The 20,528-nt window shown below is 39.0% G+C and overlaps 1 protein-coding gene across 8 annotated transcripts in view; it reads left to right on the top strand.

The window, feature by feature from the left end:
• The window catches only part of cacna1db (calcium channel, voltage-dependent, L type, alpha 1D subunit, b), a 138,018-nt gene that overhangs the window by 105,743 nt on the left and 11,747 nt on the right, over positions 1–20,528 (top strand). For 7 of the 8 annotated variants that reach the window (XM_057819588.1, XM_057819570.1, XM_057819580.1 and 4 more), the window contains 14 exons: positions 3,183–3,311; positions 3,431–3,496; positions 4,149–4,240; positions 5,220–5,379; positions 5,474–5,601; positions 5,845–5,941; positions 8,857–8,959; positions 9,073–9,174; positions 15,600–15,736; positions 16,802–16,918; positions 17,061–17,494; positions 19,167–19,193; positions 19,992–20,135; positions 20,306–20,463. In XM_057819588.1, coding sequence (XP_057675571.1) covers positions 3,183–3,311; positions 3,431–3,496; positions 4,149–4,240; positions 5,220–5,379; positions 5,474–5,601; positions 5,845–5,941; positions 8,857–8,959; positions 9,073–9,174; positions 15,600–15,736; positions 16,802–16,918; positions 17,061–17,494; positions 19,167–19,193; positions 19,992–20,135; positions 20,306–20,463 — 1,894 coding nt within the window. Of the gene's footprint in view, positions 1–2,484; positions 2,527–3,182; positions 3,312–3,430; positions 3,497–4,148; positions 4,241–5,219; positions 5,380–5,473; positions 5,602–5,844; positions 5,942–8,856; positions 8,960–9,072; positions 9,175–15,599; positions 15,737–16,801; positions 16,919–17,060; positions 17,495–19,166; positions 19,194–19,991; positions 20,136–20,305; positions 20,464–20,528 lie in introns of all 8 variants that reach the window. The other variant, XM_057819532.1, reaches the window with a different exon arrangement.

The raw sequence follows: 20,528 nt of genomic DNA, 5'->3' as shown, positions 1-20,528 counted from the left end.
CGTCTCAAGTCCTCAGACAGTCCTTTGGTCTTCTTTCTTTTCTCCATGCTCAATGTGGTACACACAAGGACACAAGACAGAGGTTGAGTCCACTTTAATCCATTTTAACTGGCTGCAAGTGTGATTTAGTTATTGCCCCCACCTGTTACTTTCCTGTGGCACATAACACAATTACACAAATTTGAGAAGCATCACATGATTTTTCAAAGACAGCCAATAATTTTGTATGTCCCGTGTGTAAAATGATAATGATTTAAAATTTTTTTTTCCATTGCCTTTTGTGTTTTTTCATTGCAAACAAAATAAATGACGATATTACTACAAAAGCATTTGTAATTGCAATCATTTTCTGGGAGAAATTGAGCATTGTCTGACAGAAATGTGTGGGTGCTAATACTTTTGGCCAGCAGTGTATGTCTGAAAAGCTGAAAAATTACCAACTTTTTGATGTGTGGGCTTAATGAGAACAAATAGTAATATTTACTTAAGGTAAGTGGAATAATCTGACACATTAATCTATTAAATAGTCTCAACACTCCAAACAAGGAGAAAAATTATTTGACTAGATTTAAGAGAAATAATCTGATTAGGACGTTATAAATTTGAAGTGCATAAAATTATTGTACTAAACCACAGCAAATGTACATGCACAGTCTGCATTTAAATACTACTTAATTCGTACAATGCTCGCTTGATGCAGTTGCAACGTTGCTTCTCGCCGTGTTTTGTTTGCGTCATCACAAGAGGCCTACGGTTCTTCCAACTATTTGGTGGTAAAGTTTCAGTCTTTTAACCGAAAATGCAATTTTGGATATTTTCTGTGCCCAATTTTCCCTCACATCTCTACTAATATACATGAGCAATTCAATTCAATTCAATCCAATTTATTCACACACAAATTCATATTTACAAAGTGTACATTATTATCTCAGTGCTGAGCCAAGATTATGTGTGAGTCAGGTCTCCTTAAGAAGCCACTAAAAGCTTATAGTCAGGAGCCTGCAGGTGTATATATATATATATTCATTCATTCATTTTCCATGCCGCTTATTCCTCACGAGGGTCGCGGAGGTGCTGGAGCCTATCCCAGCTAACTTCGGGCAGTAGGCAGGGGACACCCTGAATAGGTTGCCAGCCAATCGCAAGGCACAAGGAGACACACAACCATTCACGCACACACTCACACTCACACCTATGGACAGTTTAGAGTGTTCAATCAGCCTACCATGCATGTTTTTGGGATGTGGGAGGAAACTGGAGTTCCCGGAGGAAACCCACGCAGGCACGGGGAGAACATGCAAACTCCACACAGGAAGGCCGAAGCCCGGGATTGAACCCTTGATCTCAGAACTGTGAGGCGGACGTGCTAACCACTCAGCCACCGAGCCGCCTATATATATATATATAATATAAATATATGTACGTAGTACATTGCCATTTTCTTTAACCAGTTTAACCAGTGTAGTGCTATCTGTTTTTTATTGATTGTACAAATTGTAATGGACGGCGTTAGGTACTGTTAGTGGAAATAGATGTACAGTGGTTCTTCGACATACGATCGCAGCGACATACGATCCTTTCGACAGCCGACGTAAAATTTGACTTGTCATTCTCGTCTTGACATATGACGACATGTTCGATATATGACGATTTATGACAGCGTCGCAATTTCTTTTTTTTTTTCGCGAGACGGACGCACAGCGGTTTTTCTTGTGAGAGAAATCAACATGAGTCTCAAGAAGGTTAGTGCAGGAAAGGGTTAAGAAGGAAACGATAGAAAAATATGAGCGTGGTGTGCATGTCAGTGAACTGGCTTGACAATCCAGCCGGAATACGTCTACCATCTCGATGACTACTCTCATTATTATTATTGTAACATCGGCAAGGAAGTCGCCAGCTTCATCAGGTTTTTAATCATTTATTTCAGAACTTGTGCAACACAACACGGCTACTGTACACCGTAGCTGACGACAACAGCAACAGAACATGAAAAGAGAAAGTAAAAACTCCGCCGTACCTCTCTCACGCTCTCGTCAGTCACACAGTGCGTTCAGGAGCAGCAAGAAAAACATAACCACTACATTAGAATCCAATTCATAATATTATTATTATTATTATTCTGATTTGTATTTGTAATTTATTTGTTTTGTTATGTGTTATTGATATTTATAATCCCATCTGCAGTATTTTATTAAGGATTTGGCATAGGTTTTTGGGCTGTGAAACAAATTAATCAAATTATAATGTATTCTTATGGGGAAATCCCGCTCGACATACGACCATTTCGACATACAAACCAAGAATGAAATTTGCACGTAAGGGTACCACTGTCTACTCTACATTTTTAACCTTGCTCGGTTAAGACAGTGGATTTCTTAAAGGTAATAATTATGATGTCTTTGCATTGTTTTGTCTTTGTTTGTGTTCGGTGCTTTACATTTGGAATATGTAACTCCCAATTAACTTCAGGTTTTTGGTTTTAAGTCGGCAGCACTCCCTGTCGTCAAGGTGATAGTGGAACCAGGGGTAAGAATGTGCCCTGTCTCCTTCATTTCAACTTCAAACTCTAAGAACGCTTGAAAAAAAGAACATTGAAATATTATGTACTGGAACTTCATACATTTGGACATATTTGGAATTTCTTGCAATGTGGCTATCGTTTATTGGCCAGCTGACATGTTGTTTTTTGTAACTGTCTTGGTGCATGGCATGAGACATTACTGTACTTCAATTCAACTAACTGTAACTGTGAAGTGTTTATATTTCGTTGGAAAATGATTGGCTTCGTATGATTCGTATTAGGTTGACATCTGTACGTGATGAAGGCACTGAGTTGCCGATCATGGCATCAGACTTGAGGTTGCTTGCTTGTGGTTTGTTTGTCTTTTGGACTGTGAACTCCAAAATGTTTAAGGGCATTATTCAAATCAATGTTTTGTTCGTGTGATGCATTTTGGTGTTTTCATGGCATGCCCTTGCTCTGCATGTATTCTCATTATCAACATTGCCAAGATGGAGACTTTAAAGTCTTCCTGATATCACTGGTACATACTGTACGTTCTATGTGACAGTCTCAATAAATTTAAATTGATCTTGTATATTAATATTTTCATACTGTTCACTTTCTCTGACCAGAATTATTAATCTTTAAATGTCATTGTCGTCAAATCCTTGTGGTGTAGAACACAGAAGACAGTGCTCGCATCTCCATCACCTTCTTCCGCCTCTTTCGAGTGATGCGATTGGTAAAGTTGCTCAGCAGGGGGGAGGGCATCCGGACACTCCTGTGGACATTCATCAAATCCTTTCAGGTGAGTCTAGAATCCAAAAAATATTTTGACTGCATCATCATGTTAACCAATGGCACTGCCTGTAATATACAGTATGTAGGTAGAATGTCTAAATTCCCTTTTCTGTCCACTTGTTCAAGGCTCTCCCCTATGTCGCACTTCTGATAGCCATGCTGTTCTTCATCTATGCAGTAATTGGAATGCAGGTAAGGTATTCCCAGTTAAAACATACTGTAACTCGAAAGGTATACATTACATTTTAAGAATTTAGTATGACAACAACATTTAGTACGATAGGAGAATTGTTACACAAAGGGGATTTTCACTGGGTAATTATTTTATAACTGTTTGTCTTAAAAAAAAATGAAAAATACTTCAATGATGGTTCAACATGTCAAATACTCTGTACTTCGCAGTGATCTGGGCATTTATTTTGAAGCAGAAGTTCTAACTTGTCATCATTCCCCTCAAAAAGTTAATTGTTTTGCCCCCCTAGCATTCCCCGCTATTTTTGTGTTTAGGATTACATCGTACCTGCTTCTTTTACTCTGAGTTAAATGACCTCCTAATAAAGCGTACGACAACGTTTCAACCTCTTTGTGGAAGCGTACATTTCTTGAAATGATTCCATGTTTATGGGTAACCTTATAACAAGGATAAAGGAATTGATCCGCTCGCTCACAGGTCAACGTCATGAAAGTCTTACCTAATGAGGACAGCCTATTGATAACAGATCGATGGATCGTGCATGTAGTGCCAAGAATGTCTTACCTTCACATTAGCAGCATCTGCTGGAAGTTGTGCCTTCGTTGTCCCTATCTGCACAATTGATTTATGTTTATTTTTGCCATTTGACAGGTTTTTGGCAAAATAGCGATGGTGGATGGAACACAAATCAACCGTAACAACAACTTCCAAACATTCCCTCAGGCTGTCCTGATGCTCTTCAGGTCTGTCAGTTTCACTTTGGATTGTGTATGGTGACAATTAGTGTTGTTTTTGGCAGCCATTTTAAATTTCTTCTTAGTCTTTTGGACGATAATACTTATTAGTGTAAGTCATATTTTAGTCATCTCAAAATGTGTTTGTCTTTGTCTTGTTTTTGTTGACGAAAACTCCAGACTAATTTCGTCTAGTTTTAGTTGACGTTTACTAAAAATGTTTTCATCTGCAAAATTAAAAAAAAAAATTACTCCAAAATGAAATAAAGGTTTGTAACTATTTCAAAAGAATATTGACAGACAAGCACATATTGTAGCGTCTGCAAGAACAACGCCAACTTGTTGATAATACACACTCAGCAGGAAAAATAAATTTAAAAAAATCAAATCAATCAATTATACCCACCTGGATGCCACGAACTGTATGTTAAAAAAAAAAAAAAAAAAAGTTGTCCAAGAGTTTAAGAAGACCCGCGCCGTTAGCATTAGCCTAATGCTAAGGCGAATGCTATGCTAATGCTACCAGTTACATTTAGTGTGTGATGATTACACAACACAGACTTTTGAAGGCAAAAGCAACATTGTATATACTCTCTGGCAAAGCTAAGAAAATAAATCTTACCGTGTGTGCAAGCTGGAGTGACAGGAGACGACCTGGTAAGTTGGGGGGGGGGCGCAGCACATCACGAGTGACACAACAGGCACTGCTACGATGCAGGCTAACTACACATCAAATGTCACACATTGTGAACACGTGACGGTAACTATGGCGCATTTTCGTGTCATTCTCGTCTCGTCAGGCGAAAACTGACATTTTTATCGTTATGTTTTAGTCATCCTAAACACGTTTTTAGCTCATTATCGTCATGAAAAAGTGTTCGTTTACAAAATATTTTCGTTAACGTCGTCGTTGGTGAAAACAACACTTGTGACAATTCAACATCAAGTGGTTGAACATTATAACTTGGACCGTAATGTTGAATGTCAGATGTGCCACGGGTGAGGCCTGGCAGGAGATCATGTTGGCCTGTCTTCCTGGGAAGTTGTGCGACCAAGAGTCGGACTACAATCCTGGAGAGGAGAAAACTTGTGGCAGTGGCTTTGCTATCATCTACTTCATCACTTTCTACATGCTCTGCGCTTTTCTGGTGAGCTTGACACATACCAAAGAACTACACAGCAGTATTAAAGTTGGCCCACATGCAGACATGTTAATTAAACATGTTCATTTGTTGGTTTCAGATTATTAACCTGTTTGTTGCCGTCATCATGGATAACTTTGACTATCTCACGCGGGATTGGTCCATTCTTGGGCCACATCATTTAGATGAATTTAAACGGATCTGGTCCGAATACGACCCAGAGGCAAAGTGAGTACTTGGGTCTTCGCAACTCATCATTGTGCAGCACTGGCATTCCTGTTAACATTATCCTATTGTTAGCATCCCATTTATTTACCAACACATGGATAGAATGCGGTCAAAAAGCTCCTAGCAAGATTTGAATCTCACTACACTATGAGCAAATAATTGACAAGACCCGTCACACATGTGAAATACATGTGAAAACTATTTTCTTGTTGTAGGCTATTTAATGGTTTGTTTTCCCGCCAGGGGCAGGATAAAACACCTGGATGTGGTAACCCTGCTGAGGAGAATCCAACCTCCCCTTGGTTTTGGCAAGCTCTGCCCACACAGGGTGGCGTGCAAGGTGAGTACATGGTACTGTATGTGAAATTATATACAATACACATCATCTTGACACTTTTTTTTAATGCTTCTTTTGACGGTGTCATATGACTGACAATCATGACATTACACCAGTTATGAAAAATGAATTTTTGTGACAGATGTCATTAAGTGTCATTCAGTAAATTATGTCACTTTCCATGCAAAGACACCATTGTTTCAAATGTCTTTGGCTTAGGCATACGACACCTATGTAATGACATCTGCCATTTACATTCATTCGTGTTCATAACAGGTGTCATCAACTGTCATGTCATGATTATGGCAGTCTTATGACATTGTCATAAGAAGCGTTCAAACAAAGTGTTACCCGCATCACAGTATAAAAAAGTCTTTCTCAGTGAACCCAGTATGTCACTTTTGAAATCAATGAATAGTCGACTTGTTTTTTTCCCCTACACAATAAAACAACTGACTGAATAGCCACCAAGACTGGTCATTTTATAATTTTTGTTGTTGTATTATTATACACCAGAGGTCGGGAACCTCATTCAGTGCAACACAAATGAAGGTCCCAACCCCATTGATAAAACAATAAATTCCACTAATCAACCCTGAAAAGGCATCAAGAGAATATCAAGAGTGTGCACTTAAGTAATCAGAGCAAAGGGTGGCTACTTTGAGGATACTGCAATAATATACATGTTTTGAGTTATTTTACCTTTTTTTGCTAACTACATAGTTCCACACATTCATAGTTTTATTACCTTAAGTGAGAATTTACGATATGAAATATATCATGATCATATATATATATGATCCACATATCATATATATGTAATGAAAATAAAGAAAACGCACGAATGAGAAGGTGTGTCCAAACGTTTGGCCTGTACGATAGATAGATAGATAGATAGATAGATAGATAGATAGATAGATAGATAGATAGATAGATAGATAGATAGATAGATAGATAGATAGATAGATAGATAGATAGATAGATAGATAGATAGTAAATGGAGAGTACTTATATAGTACTTTATCTACATTGTTACAATGCCCAAAGCGCTTTACATTCGCACACATTTACCCTTTCTTACACACATGGTACTGCTGCCATGCAAGGCGCTGCCAACCCATTGGGGGCAAGTTAGGGTTCAGTGCCTTGCCCAAGGGCACTTCGACAGTAGGCAGTCATAGCCGGGAATCGAACCACTGACCCTTCGGTCCTAGGACAACTCAAGCTACCAATGGTGCATTTGAACGCATCAAGCGAGAGTAAGGGCATTCTTGGCTTTTACGAGCAGTCACCAAGTTGTAATTGAATTAGATCTTTAGAAAACAACAACAAAAGCCTAACATCATCACTTGGGATGTTACAATCGTTGTTCAGTTGCATGCTCACTAATTGGAAAATAACAAATAGAAACATGGTGTGGCACTGCGTATATTTCCTGGAAGTGGAAACCGCAACCAGAAAACTTGTAAATAACAGTGGCCAACACATGTGGAGCCTCTCGGAGCAGCTGTTTTGTGGGACTCGCTCTCCTGGAAGTGCCGACAATTTTGACAGGTGAAAAAAATCATGAAAGTGAAACTGATCGAGCCTCTGTGACTTGAGGTACCATGCAGTTCACTTTCGTGATTTAATGTTCCCCTATGCAATTTTATATAGTCCAGTTCGCTCGGTATTCAGTTGGTAGGGGCCAGCTCCGCCGCTGGCTGAGCGGAGACTTAACGCGAGAGACGAGCTCTGCACTAACGCCCTTCTCTGTGCAATCCATGATGGGATGACCACCAATGGGCACTGAATTGAAGCATATTATTACGACGTACATTTGAAGATCCAAGAAAAATGTGTGAATGGACCAGAGGTTGCGCTAGACTTTTTCGTTGTCTGTCATTTTGACTGACAGTGTCATAAAAATCCGGTCATAATCTATTTTTACCCGTCATTTACATTTTTAAAATGATAATAATGACATATTCAATAGTATTTAGTTTTCATTCATTTTTAATTAATATTCTGTCCGAACAAGCTTAACAAGAGGCAAACAGACAGCGGAGTGCACCAATCAGCGACGGGCAGACGTGCCGTTAGCAAAGCGACGAGGGCAGGACGAGGGACTTGCGCGCGGAAGTAAACATACGAGGAGAACGGAGTTTATTCAACATGGCTAGCGCGAGACAGACTGTTGTCAATGTCTCGTGTCGATGTGTTTTAGCTCATTTAAAACTGAATTTACCGCGGATTGGAACATATTCTCGGCTCTCTCGCCATCTGTGTTGTTGTAGAGATGACTTTCGGCGCGCAAGAGTGACGTTGCTCGTGAAGAACACGTCACGCAAATAAGCAAATCTGATTTTTCGATTGATTTTGTACCTACTCGAAAGGCTGTGTCCCAGACTTTTCTCTCAGTGTTTGAAAAATACAGGGAGAACAGTCTGGCCGTGCCAGGCAAACACTCAGTTGCTTTGACATTTTTCCGAGTAAGGCCAACGACGTCATGCATCAAGAGAGACAATAGCTAATTAATATGCTCACTCGCCACCCTGTGGTCTGGGGTGTGAATTGCAACCTGTCAAAATGACGGATGGACTTCAGTTTTTTCCGTCACCGTTTTAAAAAACCGGTCAACGAAGGAAAATATTCGGTTAACGCGAACCCTGGAATGGACCATCAGCTCATCACAGCTCGTTCATGTCAAACGAGCCTCCGATTCCACATTTGAAATTACGAGTTAGCAGAGAGCCAGACGCACTCATCAAAACAGCCAGATATGGCTCGCGAGACATAGGTTCCCGGCCTCTGTTATAAACATACTGTAGATATATTTCAAGCCTAAGATGAAAGAAATATGAACTCCTTAGCAGCTGTAATAAAACCGTGTAGTATATCTCCACCCAGTCTGATGTTTGATTCATGACCATCTGCAGCGTCTGGTTGCGATGAACATGCCTCTGAACAGCGATGGCACAGTTATGTTCAATGCCACCTTGTTTGCCCTGGTACGCACTGCTCTGAAGATCAAAACAGAAGGTAATTAATTGTAAATTATCTTTATACTCTGATTAAATTGTTTGGTTTTAATTGGTATCCTCGAAATATCAAATCGGATTTCCTGGCTTGCATGTTGTCTTGGATGTTGTCAGGTAACTTGGAACAAGCTAACGAGGAGCTACGAGCTGTGATCAAGAAAATTTGGAAAAGAACTAGCATGAAAATGTTGGATCAAGTAGTGCCCCCAGCAGGTGGTGAGTGGTCACGACGCACACCACAGAAATACCAGTCCTAAGTAACGTTTTCTCGTGCATCTTGCGCAATTGGACGTATTACATCTACAGTGGTACCTCTACATACGATCGCTTCGACACACGAACTTTTCGACATCCGACGTAAAATTTAACTCGCCATTTGTTTCTACATCCGACGACATGCTCGAAATACGACGACAATGGCAGCACCGCAGACGAATGCACAGCGGATTTTCTTGTGTGACAAATCAACACAGGTTTCAGAAAAGGTTGGTACAGGTGGTGAAACAAGGAAAAAGTTGATGCTTACCTTCTAAATGAAGATGCAAATGACAGAAAAATATGAGCGTGGGGTGGGCATCCGTAAAATGGCTCAACATTACATCTCCACGGTCCTCCTCCGACCATCGTTCGCCAGTCTTTATAAGTTGAGCTGACAATTCTTATTGTGGTAACATCTCCAAAGAAATCGCCAGCTTCGCCACGTTTTCATCATTTCTTTCACAACTTATTCAACACAAAACGCCTGCTGTCTGCCGCAACTGACGGTGTTCTCAAGAGAACATTCAAAGTGAAAGTGAAACTCAAGCTCACCGGTCCAGGCACGTCAGCACCGCGGTGCGTTCAGGTACACAAAAAAACGTCCGTCTTATTAGAACCCGATTCGTTACACTATTACAGGAATTATTATTATTCTTTTTATTATATTATTCCAATTTTGATTTATAATTTATTTGTTTTGCTACGTGTAATTGCTATTTGTAATAGCACCAGCAGTATTTTTTAAGGATTTAGTGCAGGTTTTTGGGCTGTGGAACGAATTAATGGAATTATAATGTATTCCTATGGGAAAATCCTGCTCGACATACGACCATTTCGACTTACAAACAAGGTCCTGGAACTGATTAACTTCGTATGTAGAGGTACCACTGTACCTGTAAAGTTATTTTCACCAAATCACATATTTGATATTTTTCTTAAACTACTAGTCGCCATTCTACTGTGAGACTAAAAAGGACTATCATAAATTTTAACATTAAAATTTTATTTTTAAAACAGAAAAATATTAAAAGTCTTAATTAAGTTTGTAAATTTATGAATGCCAAAAAATGCTGTCCTCCAAATTGCCAAATAAACAAACAACTATAATAACTACAATATGGACAGTTTGGACATTACCATTGTGCTTAAAAATTAATTAATTATTATTTTTATTAATGATTAATTAAATTATTATTATATTATAATTTAATTAAGTTGTGCCATTTCTCACTGCTGATTGTCTTTCTGATTGTTTGCATGTACTGTAATTTCTATCCTAATTTGCAGACATGCTTTATTGCTGTGTGTTTTGGATGCCAAACATTTTTAACTGCATGTTTAGTGTGTGTTAGCTTTACTCTCAGGCTGTCTTTTTTGTTTTTTATTTTTCTTTTATTATTCTTTTAAATGTCACCTAATTTGTGTGAAGCTTCTCTTTCTCGCAGCTCTGCTTTGCTCCATCCAACCGTCTTTTCTCTTTCTGCTACCCTGAGCTCCCTGGACAGTTCTGTTTTAGATTGGTGGCATGATACTGATGATAGCATGCTTGATTTAAAAAAAAAAACAATTAAACTAACATATGTATATGCTAGTATATATATGGTGGAAAACACTCAGGTGATTTGAAGTTCCGCTCTGAGACCCCCAATTTGGCCAAATTTCAAAATTGTCCTATATGCATGTATGATACATTATTGGAAAGCTTAAAATCTCTATTTTCTGGGGGAAGAAAATTTTGGAACAGGAGGACATTAAAAAAAAAATAAAAAAAAGTTTAAACCCCTAAACCCGAACGTAACTCGAACGTGAGAGCATGAGAGACCATAATTAAAGACACCATGATTTTAACGAGATATTATTGCGTACTTACCTTGTTTCAATCCAAAAACTTCGTGTTGCATGTCTCACCGAGTGTCAAGACACATCTGTGAATGGCCACAGCCGGACTTTTTGGGGATTTTATGGGTGAAAGACGCTAATATAACAAGGGTCGCAATGCAGAAATCGCAGACATCGAGGAGTGGTCGAAATTTTCTTTTTCAAATAATTACCCTTTTAAACGTTTTTTTTTTTTTTCAATTTTTCTTTGCTTGGATCGATTATTCATCATCTAAAATATCGGGGAAAATGCGACAGTAGCAAAAAATATACAATTAATTGAAAGTTATGAGGTACAGATCTGTGACTTATTTACAGACACTATTTTTTTCATTGTGACGTAATTTGTTTAAAAGTTTAAAATATGCGAGTGAATAATTTTATTTAAAAAATTAGACATCAATTAATGATTCTAAGCTAAAAATGACAGACATTTTGAATAATAAATATAATTACTAAAGTTTTTATGGCAGGGTTGAAACAAAAGCGGTTGCGCGGTGTCTGTAAACGGGGGACTCCAGGGTAAAACAGACAAATAAAAATAATTTGGGGGCTGATTGAAACTGCTATGGCAACATATGGACATATTGTTCGATCTAACACAACAGTTATTGGTAACACTTTACAATAAGGGTCCCTTAATTAACATTAGTTAATGCATTTTTATACAAAAACTAATGTATAAGTATCATTACAATAATTAATATAATTGCTTAAAGCATTAGTTAATGCATTAATTAATGCATAACCAGACCGTAACTAATGGTTTGGTAAAATTACAACAACAAAAAAAAGCCCTATATAGGGTTAGGGTTCGGGTTTAGGGTTCGGGTTTAGGGTTAGGGTTTGTTAACTTATAACTTTATAATTTCTTAGTTAAGGGAGGACACATGTGCTGCACTTTACAATAAGGGTCCAAAAACATTCAGCAATGTTAATTAAGGTTAAGTAATACTTATGGGGTACGTTCACGTGAAATAATACCATACTTAAGGTTAGGTTATATTAAGTATGGTATCATTAATTATCGTTAATTAAGGTTAAGTAATACTTATGAGGTACGTTCACGTGAAATGATACCATACTTAAGGTTAGGTTATAATAAGTATGGTATCATTTCACGTGAACGTACCTCATAGTTATTACTTAACCTTAATTAACCATTACTGAATGCTTTTTGGACCCTTATTGTAAAGTGTAGTACATGTGTCATTTAACTAAGAAATGATAAATTCTTAAGTTGACAAACCCTAACCCTAAACCCTAACCGTATATAGGCCTATATATATTTTAAATTTTCCCAAACTATCTGTTACTGTCTGGTTATGGGTTAACTAATGCATTAACTAATGTTATTTAATATATAACGAAATGTTAATGAGGGATTATATGAATTAACGTAATGTTACTTAAACATTAGTTGTTGTCTTTAAATGCATTAACTAAGGCATTAACTTAATGCATTAACTCATGTTAATAAATATATTAGTAAAGGTTAGATAAGGGATTACAGTAAATGAATTATTGTAATGTTACTTAAACATTAGTTGTTGTCTAAAAATACATTAACTAATGTTAATTAAGGGACCCTTATTGTAAAGTGTTACCCAGTTATTTTGGCTGAAAATACAGCAGTTTATTTTAAAGAGGGGTGCAAGAGCAGAAACTGCTTTTTTAGCCTTGTCTGTGTTTTCCACCGTATATAGAAAACGTGTGGTACTTTGACAGAGATGCTTCCATCTTCTAGCACCTATCATCCTTACTTGGTCCTACACTTTTGGAAATAGTCCAAGTAATGGTGAGAGATGAAAGTGCATTTCGAGTATCACACGATACAACTAAAGTTCAGTCTCTCTCCCCATTGAGATTCAGTAGCCTATTTTCCACTTAGCATCTACCTGCTTTTTATGGCTCGCTAGTTGTATGTATGTGGAACTTGATGTACTGGCTCAGGATCAGAGGCATATCAAAGCTGCAACTCAGCCAGCTACGATGAAGTTAAAACCCAAAACTTGGGGGTCTTCTCCCCTTTCTATTACAATTACCTTCCATCTAATTTTCCTACCAGGACTAAACATAATGCTTATTTAAACATTAATAAATCAAAGTTCTACTGTTATGCCTCTGATGAGCTTTTCCAGGAATTCATAGTAAGAAAAGTTAGAAATCCTTCACCTGAGTGAATCAGACCTGATGAGCTTCCCTTCATTTCTGGCGAACTGTGTTTTAGTTTGCATGTTGTGTCCCAACACAAAAATGCTTGCTGCTCCTGTGTTTGGCTCCTGTTGCCACCTTGCAACCTTTGCAATCTGTAAAAATTACAGGTAGTTTCCGGGTTACGAACAAGTTCCGTACCTAAATTGGCGGTGTAATTTCCCCATAAATCGGAATTAACCCTTTAAGTACCCCTGATTACCCACCAAAATCTCAAAATAACTGTCCAAAAACATGTATTGTACATCATATTAATAAGATAAAATAAAAAATAAGATACTGTTAGGTACGTTATGTTAAATGCCGTTATACTCAATGACTATTCGGCCTTTAAAAAAAAAAAAAAAGGAAGAAAAAAAAACTATTCGGGCTTCACTTCGCCATGCTGCTGAGAGAAAATGCCGCTGTGGAAAGAGTAGGGATGCGATAGAAGAGGGATATCATGGCCGCTCAGGTCGCCTGCGTTGCCCTCTGTTAACGTGAGCCGGCAGGCCGAACTCAAAAAAAACAGATTAGGACTTGCAAGAAGTGTCGGCGCCGGGGGAGAAGCAGCAGCAGCAGAAACATTAAAACAACGAAGTGGGACCAGACATCGTCAGTTACTGCAGGACGGCGGCGACACTGGTGGGGGAAGGAGGGGATCTTGACAATAGCAAAAACTAGGTATTGTTTACGCAAGTAAAAAATAAAAACAAAAAAAACGACTGGAGACAGAATCGCAAACGAGACTCGGGCATCGTATAGTCAAAATCATGTAAGTCAAGTACGTCGTAGCCCAGGTACAACCTGTATTAGCCCCTTTCAGCCAAGCTCTGAAGTCCAGTAACGTGGCAATGTTGAAGCAGTGAACAGAATCTCACTTTAGTTCACTTTACTATGACATTACGCGGTCCTTTACCACCACTTCAGAAATTAAGACTCAAAGGTTAATGACGTAAGTGTGGTTATCATAAGACAAAAGGGTGCGCCAGAGTACTTCACGTAATTTCCTTATTCTTCTTCACGGCAACATGAAATAACAAACTGGTAAGATAGTGAAGTCCTGCATCTGCTCGATCTTGGCGCTAATTAAGATATAAACCTTTGAACTGGAATGTGGGACTCGGCGGTCATTGTTCAGTCTGGTTTTAGAGTCAACTCCTAACGGGTGAGCCAGTTCGCTCTACATGTATGAAAGCAGACAATTGGAAATGTGGTCATTTGTCTGAAAAGACACATTCCGTGTGAATTGCAGGTCAGGCTCTGGTCAGATATATAAAATTGGAATTTAAATACAGGTAGTCCCCGGGTCTAGAACGAGTTTCATTCCTACGCCAGTGAAGTAACTCGACTTTCTATGTAAGTCAGAATTAACCCTTTATGTACCCCAAAATACTCCTTAAATCTAAAAATAACTATCCAAAAACATGTATTATGCATCATTGTATAGCGAGCTAAACTGTAATCTTTGCCACTTACTCTCTCACTCGGCTGCGCGATTTCTTCGTGGGCGCAAATGCGCTTGTCCTCGTGTGTGCGCGGGCACGCTTCTTCATGTGGGCAAATACGTTCTTCTTCGTGCGTTCATGTGTTCATAAAGGCGTGTGGAAGTGCTACCTGCTCTACGCTTCCTGCGCCAAAACAAAAGTCAACATTAAAATCAAATACACATTTCGCCAAAGGGCAGAACATTCATATTAATAAAATAAAGTTAAAAGAAAAATACTGTGAGGTACAATAAGATACTGTTTACACGACAAAAAAAAATTGGCTGGAGACAAACTGGCGGATGAGTCGAAATCACATAAGGGGTACATTGTAACCCGGGGGCCATCTGTATATTAATACCTTAGCCCTATGGAAATAGTACCAAATTTAATTTCTGATAGTGTAACAAATAAATAATATGGTTACAAATGGATTTATCGCCACACGTACTAATCAAGCCAGGCAAAGGGTAGAGAAGATGTTTGCTGACAGATGTTGTTCAAGACTGTGCAGAAAATAAGCGACTTGGACGAACGCAAGTTTAGTTTTACAAAATTATTTGTTTTTGCTAGTTTTATTTTCTGTGCCAAGATGTTGATTTTTTTACCCAAAATGCATTGGATATGTTTTGTAGTTTTGTTTTTGGATTATTGTGTTGTCTGGTTGTGAGATAGTATTTGTAAAGATCAGTAAAGCATTCTGGATTTGTGTGTTCTGAACGTTAATGGACAATGTCGCTTTTGTGCGCATGCAATGGACGAGGGTTTTGTTACGTCTTTGGTGTTGATTTGGGAGGCCTCGGTGTGTCTGGTCTGTTCACTCAGATGACGAGGTAACAGTGGGGAAGTTCTATGCCACCTTCTTGATACAGGACTACTTCAGGAAGTTCAAGAGGCGCAAAGAGAAAGGCCTCGTGGGTAGGCGTTCATTCGACAGGATTAACACCACTATGGCTCTGCAGGTAAGTGCAATCACACTTATTGTCGTGAAAAAGCTTAGTAAAATCCAAAGAAAACTTTGATGAGAAAGCAACATTTCCCATCAAATATTTTTGAAAGAGTAGTACATGTCTCCAATAAGAACATGTGTGGTATTTAAAAAAAAAAAAGAAATTTAAAAATTGATAAGTATGGTAGTCATTTGAGAAGTCTGAATTTCTGTGGGACAAAGCAAATTTGTAACTGTCACAATATATTGCTCGTCCTTTCCCGAATATAACACGCACTTTTTTCCCCAAAATGCACTTGTAAAATCATGGGTGCACATTATACAAGGTACAGGGACAGAGAAGATTCATCATGATTCATTTTCCAGTGTCTGCATGGACCAGCACAATATTACCTAGTCCGAACGACAGTGATATAATAATCAACTTTCTATGTTGTAAATAATTGTTTTCATGATGATATTTTTCGCATTTAGTAAAATTAAAATGCTTTTGTTGTACTATTCATTAATAATCGGTTCATTTTTCTTACCATGTTGTCGCAACATGCCGGCTTGACACGGCCATGTTGTCCTAAAGAACGTATACGGCGATCAGTTTCGTATAAATGTTGACTGGCTGGCGAGCTAGGACAGGAGTCTGAGGAGGAGTGTCGAACCACGGAGCCAAGTCGCGTTGTTTTATTGACATTGAAACTCACAAAGTAACAACGTACGTCTTGCATGCTGCGACGGGAGACGTTTGTTTACTTCCGGCTGTTCTCTTAACTAAACTTTTCCACCTGGGAACTACACAACTTGCCAACATTAGTTCTGCTGGTGAATTCTGTTAAAACTCGCTACAATCGCTTACTTTATAAAAGACTCATATTTATTGGTGCTAAAATTAGGGTGCGCTTCATACACGAGTACAAGAATTTTCCCTAGATTTTACAGGTAAAATTCGGGTGCGCGTTATACACGGGTGTGTGTTATATTTGGGTAATTACGGTAAATGAATTAAAAAAACTGTCAGCTTCCCTGGAACCAGTCTATTAACTGAAATATTTCCTGTTACGTTCTATTTCATTCCATATAATAGGCCGGCCTGCGCACACTACATGATATCGGACCTGAAATACGTCGAGCCATATCATGTGACTTGCAGGATGAGGGGCTTGTCGATTTGACCGAGGAGGAAGACGAGGGAATTTACAGGGTATCTTACATTTTATATGTCATACAAAGCACATTTAGGTTGAAGGAAATTTTCTAAGTATGTGTATTCTTTTTTTTAAAACTGGTCACACACTATGCTGTACTTGTTAATAGCTTTTTATGCTCATGGCGTCACTTTGCAGCGCAATGGCGGCCTTTTCGGTAACCATGTCAACCACGTCAGTGCGACTCTGCAAGGCTCCACACACCCGACCACTGTCACTCAACGTCCTCTACAGATCCTCCCCTTTTCCTGCAGTGCCTCAGTAGAACCCACCCAGATGGGTCCAAGGGAAAATGACAGAAGCGAGGAAACAGAAATTACCTCCTCACCTGTCCAGTACAATCATCATCATCACACCTCTCATCAATCTGACTACTCCTGCTTTAATTCCAATCACCAACAATTAGCTGTACCCTCCAACGCCAACCTAAACAATGCCAATGTGCCACTGCTTCTCTCCATGACCCGTGGGAGACAGCAGAAATGTTTGTTATCGACAGACCGCCTGTCATCCGCCAAAACGGGATCACCAGTGTCCACCCGCAAAAAGCCATGGAAATCACTCTCCATGAGGTCAGTTCATTTTGTCCATATCAGTAAACATTTTTGATTGTATACATTCAGGGGTCGACGATATAAATTGCCCGGACGTACTTTCAAAACTGTCAGGGCCACCAAAATGCTCAACCACTGGCCTGGTGTGGCCAGTAAAAATATTCATACTGAATCCCACGTTGCTCCTGGTGCTGCATCATCAGTAGATGGATGGCGATGTAGTGTAAAGCGCTTTGAGGGCCTTGATAGGTGGAAAGGTACTATACAAGTACACTGCTGGCCAAAAGTATTGGTACCTCTACAATTCCGTCAGATAATGCTCAATTTCTCGCAGAAAATGATTGCAATTACAAATGCTTTCGTAGTAATATCTACATTTATTTTGCCTGCAATGAAAAAAACAAAAGAATGGGGAAAAAAAATCATTTTACACAAAACTCAACACACCTTTTGAAAAATCATGGGATGCTACTCTAATTTGTAATTAACAGCACCTGTTACTTACCTGTGGTACATAACAGGTGGTGGCAATAACTAAACCACACTTGCAGCCAGTTAAAATGGATTAAAGTTGACTCAACTTCTGTCCTGTGTCCTTGTGAGTACCACATTGAGAATGGAGAAGAGAAAGAAGACCCAAAAACTGTCGGAGGACTTGAGAAGCAAAATTGTGAGGAAGCATGGACAATCTCAAGGCTACAAGTCCATCTCCAAAGACCTGAATGTTCCTGTGTCTACCGTGCGCAGTGTCATAAATAAGTGTAAAGCCCCTGGCACTGTGGCTAACCTATCTAGATGTGGATGGAAAAGAAAAATTGATGATAAATTTCAACGAAAGATTGTGCGGATGGTGGATAAAGAACCTTGACTAACATCCAAACAATTTCAAGCTGTCCTGCAATCCGAGGGTACAACAGTGTCAACCCATACTATCCGTCGGCGTATGAATGAAAAGGGACTCTATAGTAGGATACCCAGGAAAACCCCAGTTTCACTTCACCCCAGAGACATTAAAAAGCCAGGCCAGAATTTTCCAAAACTTACCTGAGAAAGCCAAAAATGTTTTGAAAGAATGTTCTCTGGTCAGATGAGACAAAAGTAGAGTTTTTTGGGAAAAGGCATCAACATAGTTTACAGGGGGAAAAAAAACAAAACAAAACAAAAATCATTCTCTTTTGTGTTTTTTCATTGCAAGCAAAATAAATGAAGATATTACTACTAAAGTATTTGTAATTGCAATCATTTTGTGGGAGAAATTGAGCATTATCTGACAGAATTGCAGGGGTGCCAATACTTTTGGCCAGCAGTGTATAACACCATTTACCATGTTATTCAAGCAAATTTTCTTTTTCATGATTATTGTGATCAATAACTGACGCATTAACCTGGGCCAGTGTTTTCATAGTGGGGCCAGTGAATTTCAAAAGCCACTGTCCCGAGGGCCAGTGCCTAATTTCCCTTATTACCTTCCCCTGACATAGCTGCAGTGGTTTAAGTTTTTTTTAAATTACGACCAAACAATGATAATCGACTGCAACTTCAGAATAACACAACAGTTTTCTATAATTGTGGTCAGAGGCAATGCAATGTGTTTACAGATGTTCTTTTTGCTTCATTATGCTTTTTCTACTCTGGATCTCCTATCCACTTTACCCTTTGTACTTGGCTGACCTGATGCACTTTGGAACAGGAGGCACTGCTATGAGGCCTACATTAGGTACAGTGTTATGCATTATATGAAAAGCAGCACTAGCAAAATTAGTACCGTATTTTTCAGACTATAACTGTTTTTTTCATAGTTTGGCCGGGGGTGTGACCTATACTCGGGAGCAATTCATGTGTGAAATTATTAACGCATTATTATATCACTTCACACGTAATTTTCACACTAAACCGCAAGAGGGGGCTCAAGGCCTGTGTTTCAACATTGGCGCTAACTTATAAAAACAACTGAGAAGGCATGAACAAAATGGCACCTAAGAGAAAATCATATTCTGCAGATTACACGCTTCAAGTGGTGAAATACAGTATGTAGCCGAAAATGGTAAAATGTGATTTATACTCTATTGAGACTTACATGTTTTTTTTCCTTTTCATTGCGCATTTTTTCGGTGATGCAAGTTATACTCAGTCCGAAAAATACAGTAATTGAACTGTCAAATTCCGAATACGTAGCTCATTAGATGCCATTGACAGTGATGGATGTCCAATCCTTTGACTGTGACTGGGAGTGTTGGCAGCTAATACTAGTTGCTAGTCCCTACCAGTTAAAATGGATTAGACATTCCTCAGAATCATTGACACCAAAATGTGGTCATTCAATGCAAGCTCCTCCCATTTCAAATAGTTTGGATGACCATTGTCATTAGTGAATTAAAAAAAATACAGAAGTATGTCCACCCCTGGCAGACATCATCAGTGATGCCTGCAAAAAGACAGACTTTTGGTTATTGGAATGATGAATGTCTCAGTTATGTTTTGATTCACTCACATTGACCTGTTGTTGGCTTTCCAGGTCAGAGGTTGGGAGGGGACGCCGCACTGTCTGTCCCATATCTGAGCCACGGAAAGCTGACAGTGATGAAGAGCAAGGCTCAGTAGAGTACTACTACAGTGGGGATGAGTCCCAGGAAGATGACATCATGCTCGCTAGGGACCGGTACAGTTACACACTCATTCCATTCAATCAGACAGACTTTAGACAAGACAATCTGTGTTGCCTTTTTTTGTCTGTTTCTGACCTGCGAGTCACCTATCGTCATTGACTTTCCAAACATGCATACATTGCTTACATCAATAATGTCCATTTATGTTTCTGTCATTGTACAGGGTTCCCACCCAAGACTCCAACAACATAGAGGGTGAATTTGACGCTGAGGTGTCAAGCATGGAACATCAATCAGATTGTTTTTATGATGATGACCAGCAGCCCATATGCCAAGACGGCAAGCAGTCACCTCGCAGATGGCTTTTAGCGTCACCAAAAGGTGACACACTGGCCTGACGTTGTTATCCACATTGAAGGGCTTTCGTTTATAAAAGTACATGCTAT

This window comes from Corythoichthys intestinalis, chromosome 2 (genome assembly GCF_030265065.1).
Source record: "Corythoichthys intestinalis isolate RoL2023-P3 chromosome 2, ASM3026506v1, whole genome shotgun sequence".
Taxonomy (NCBI): Eukaryota; Metazoa; Chordata; class Actinopteri; order Syngnathiformes; family Syngnathidae; genus Corythoichthys; species Corythoichthys intestinalis.
Note: the sequence above shows the minus strand (reverse complement) of the source record. Positions and strands in the feature narration are given on the sequence as shown.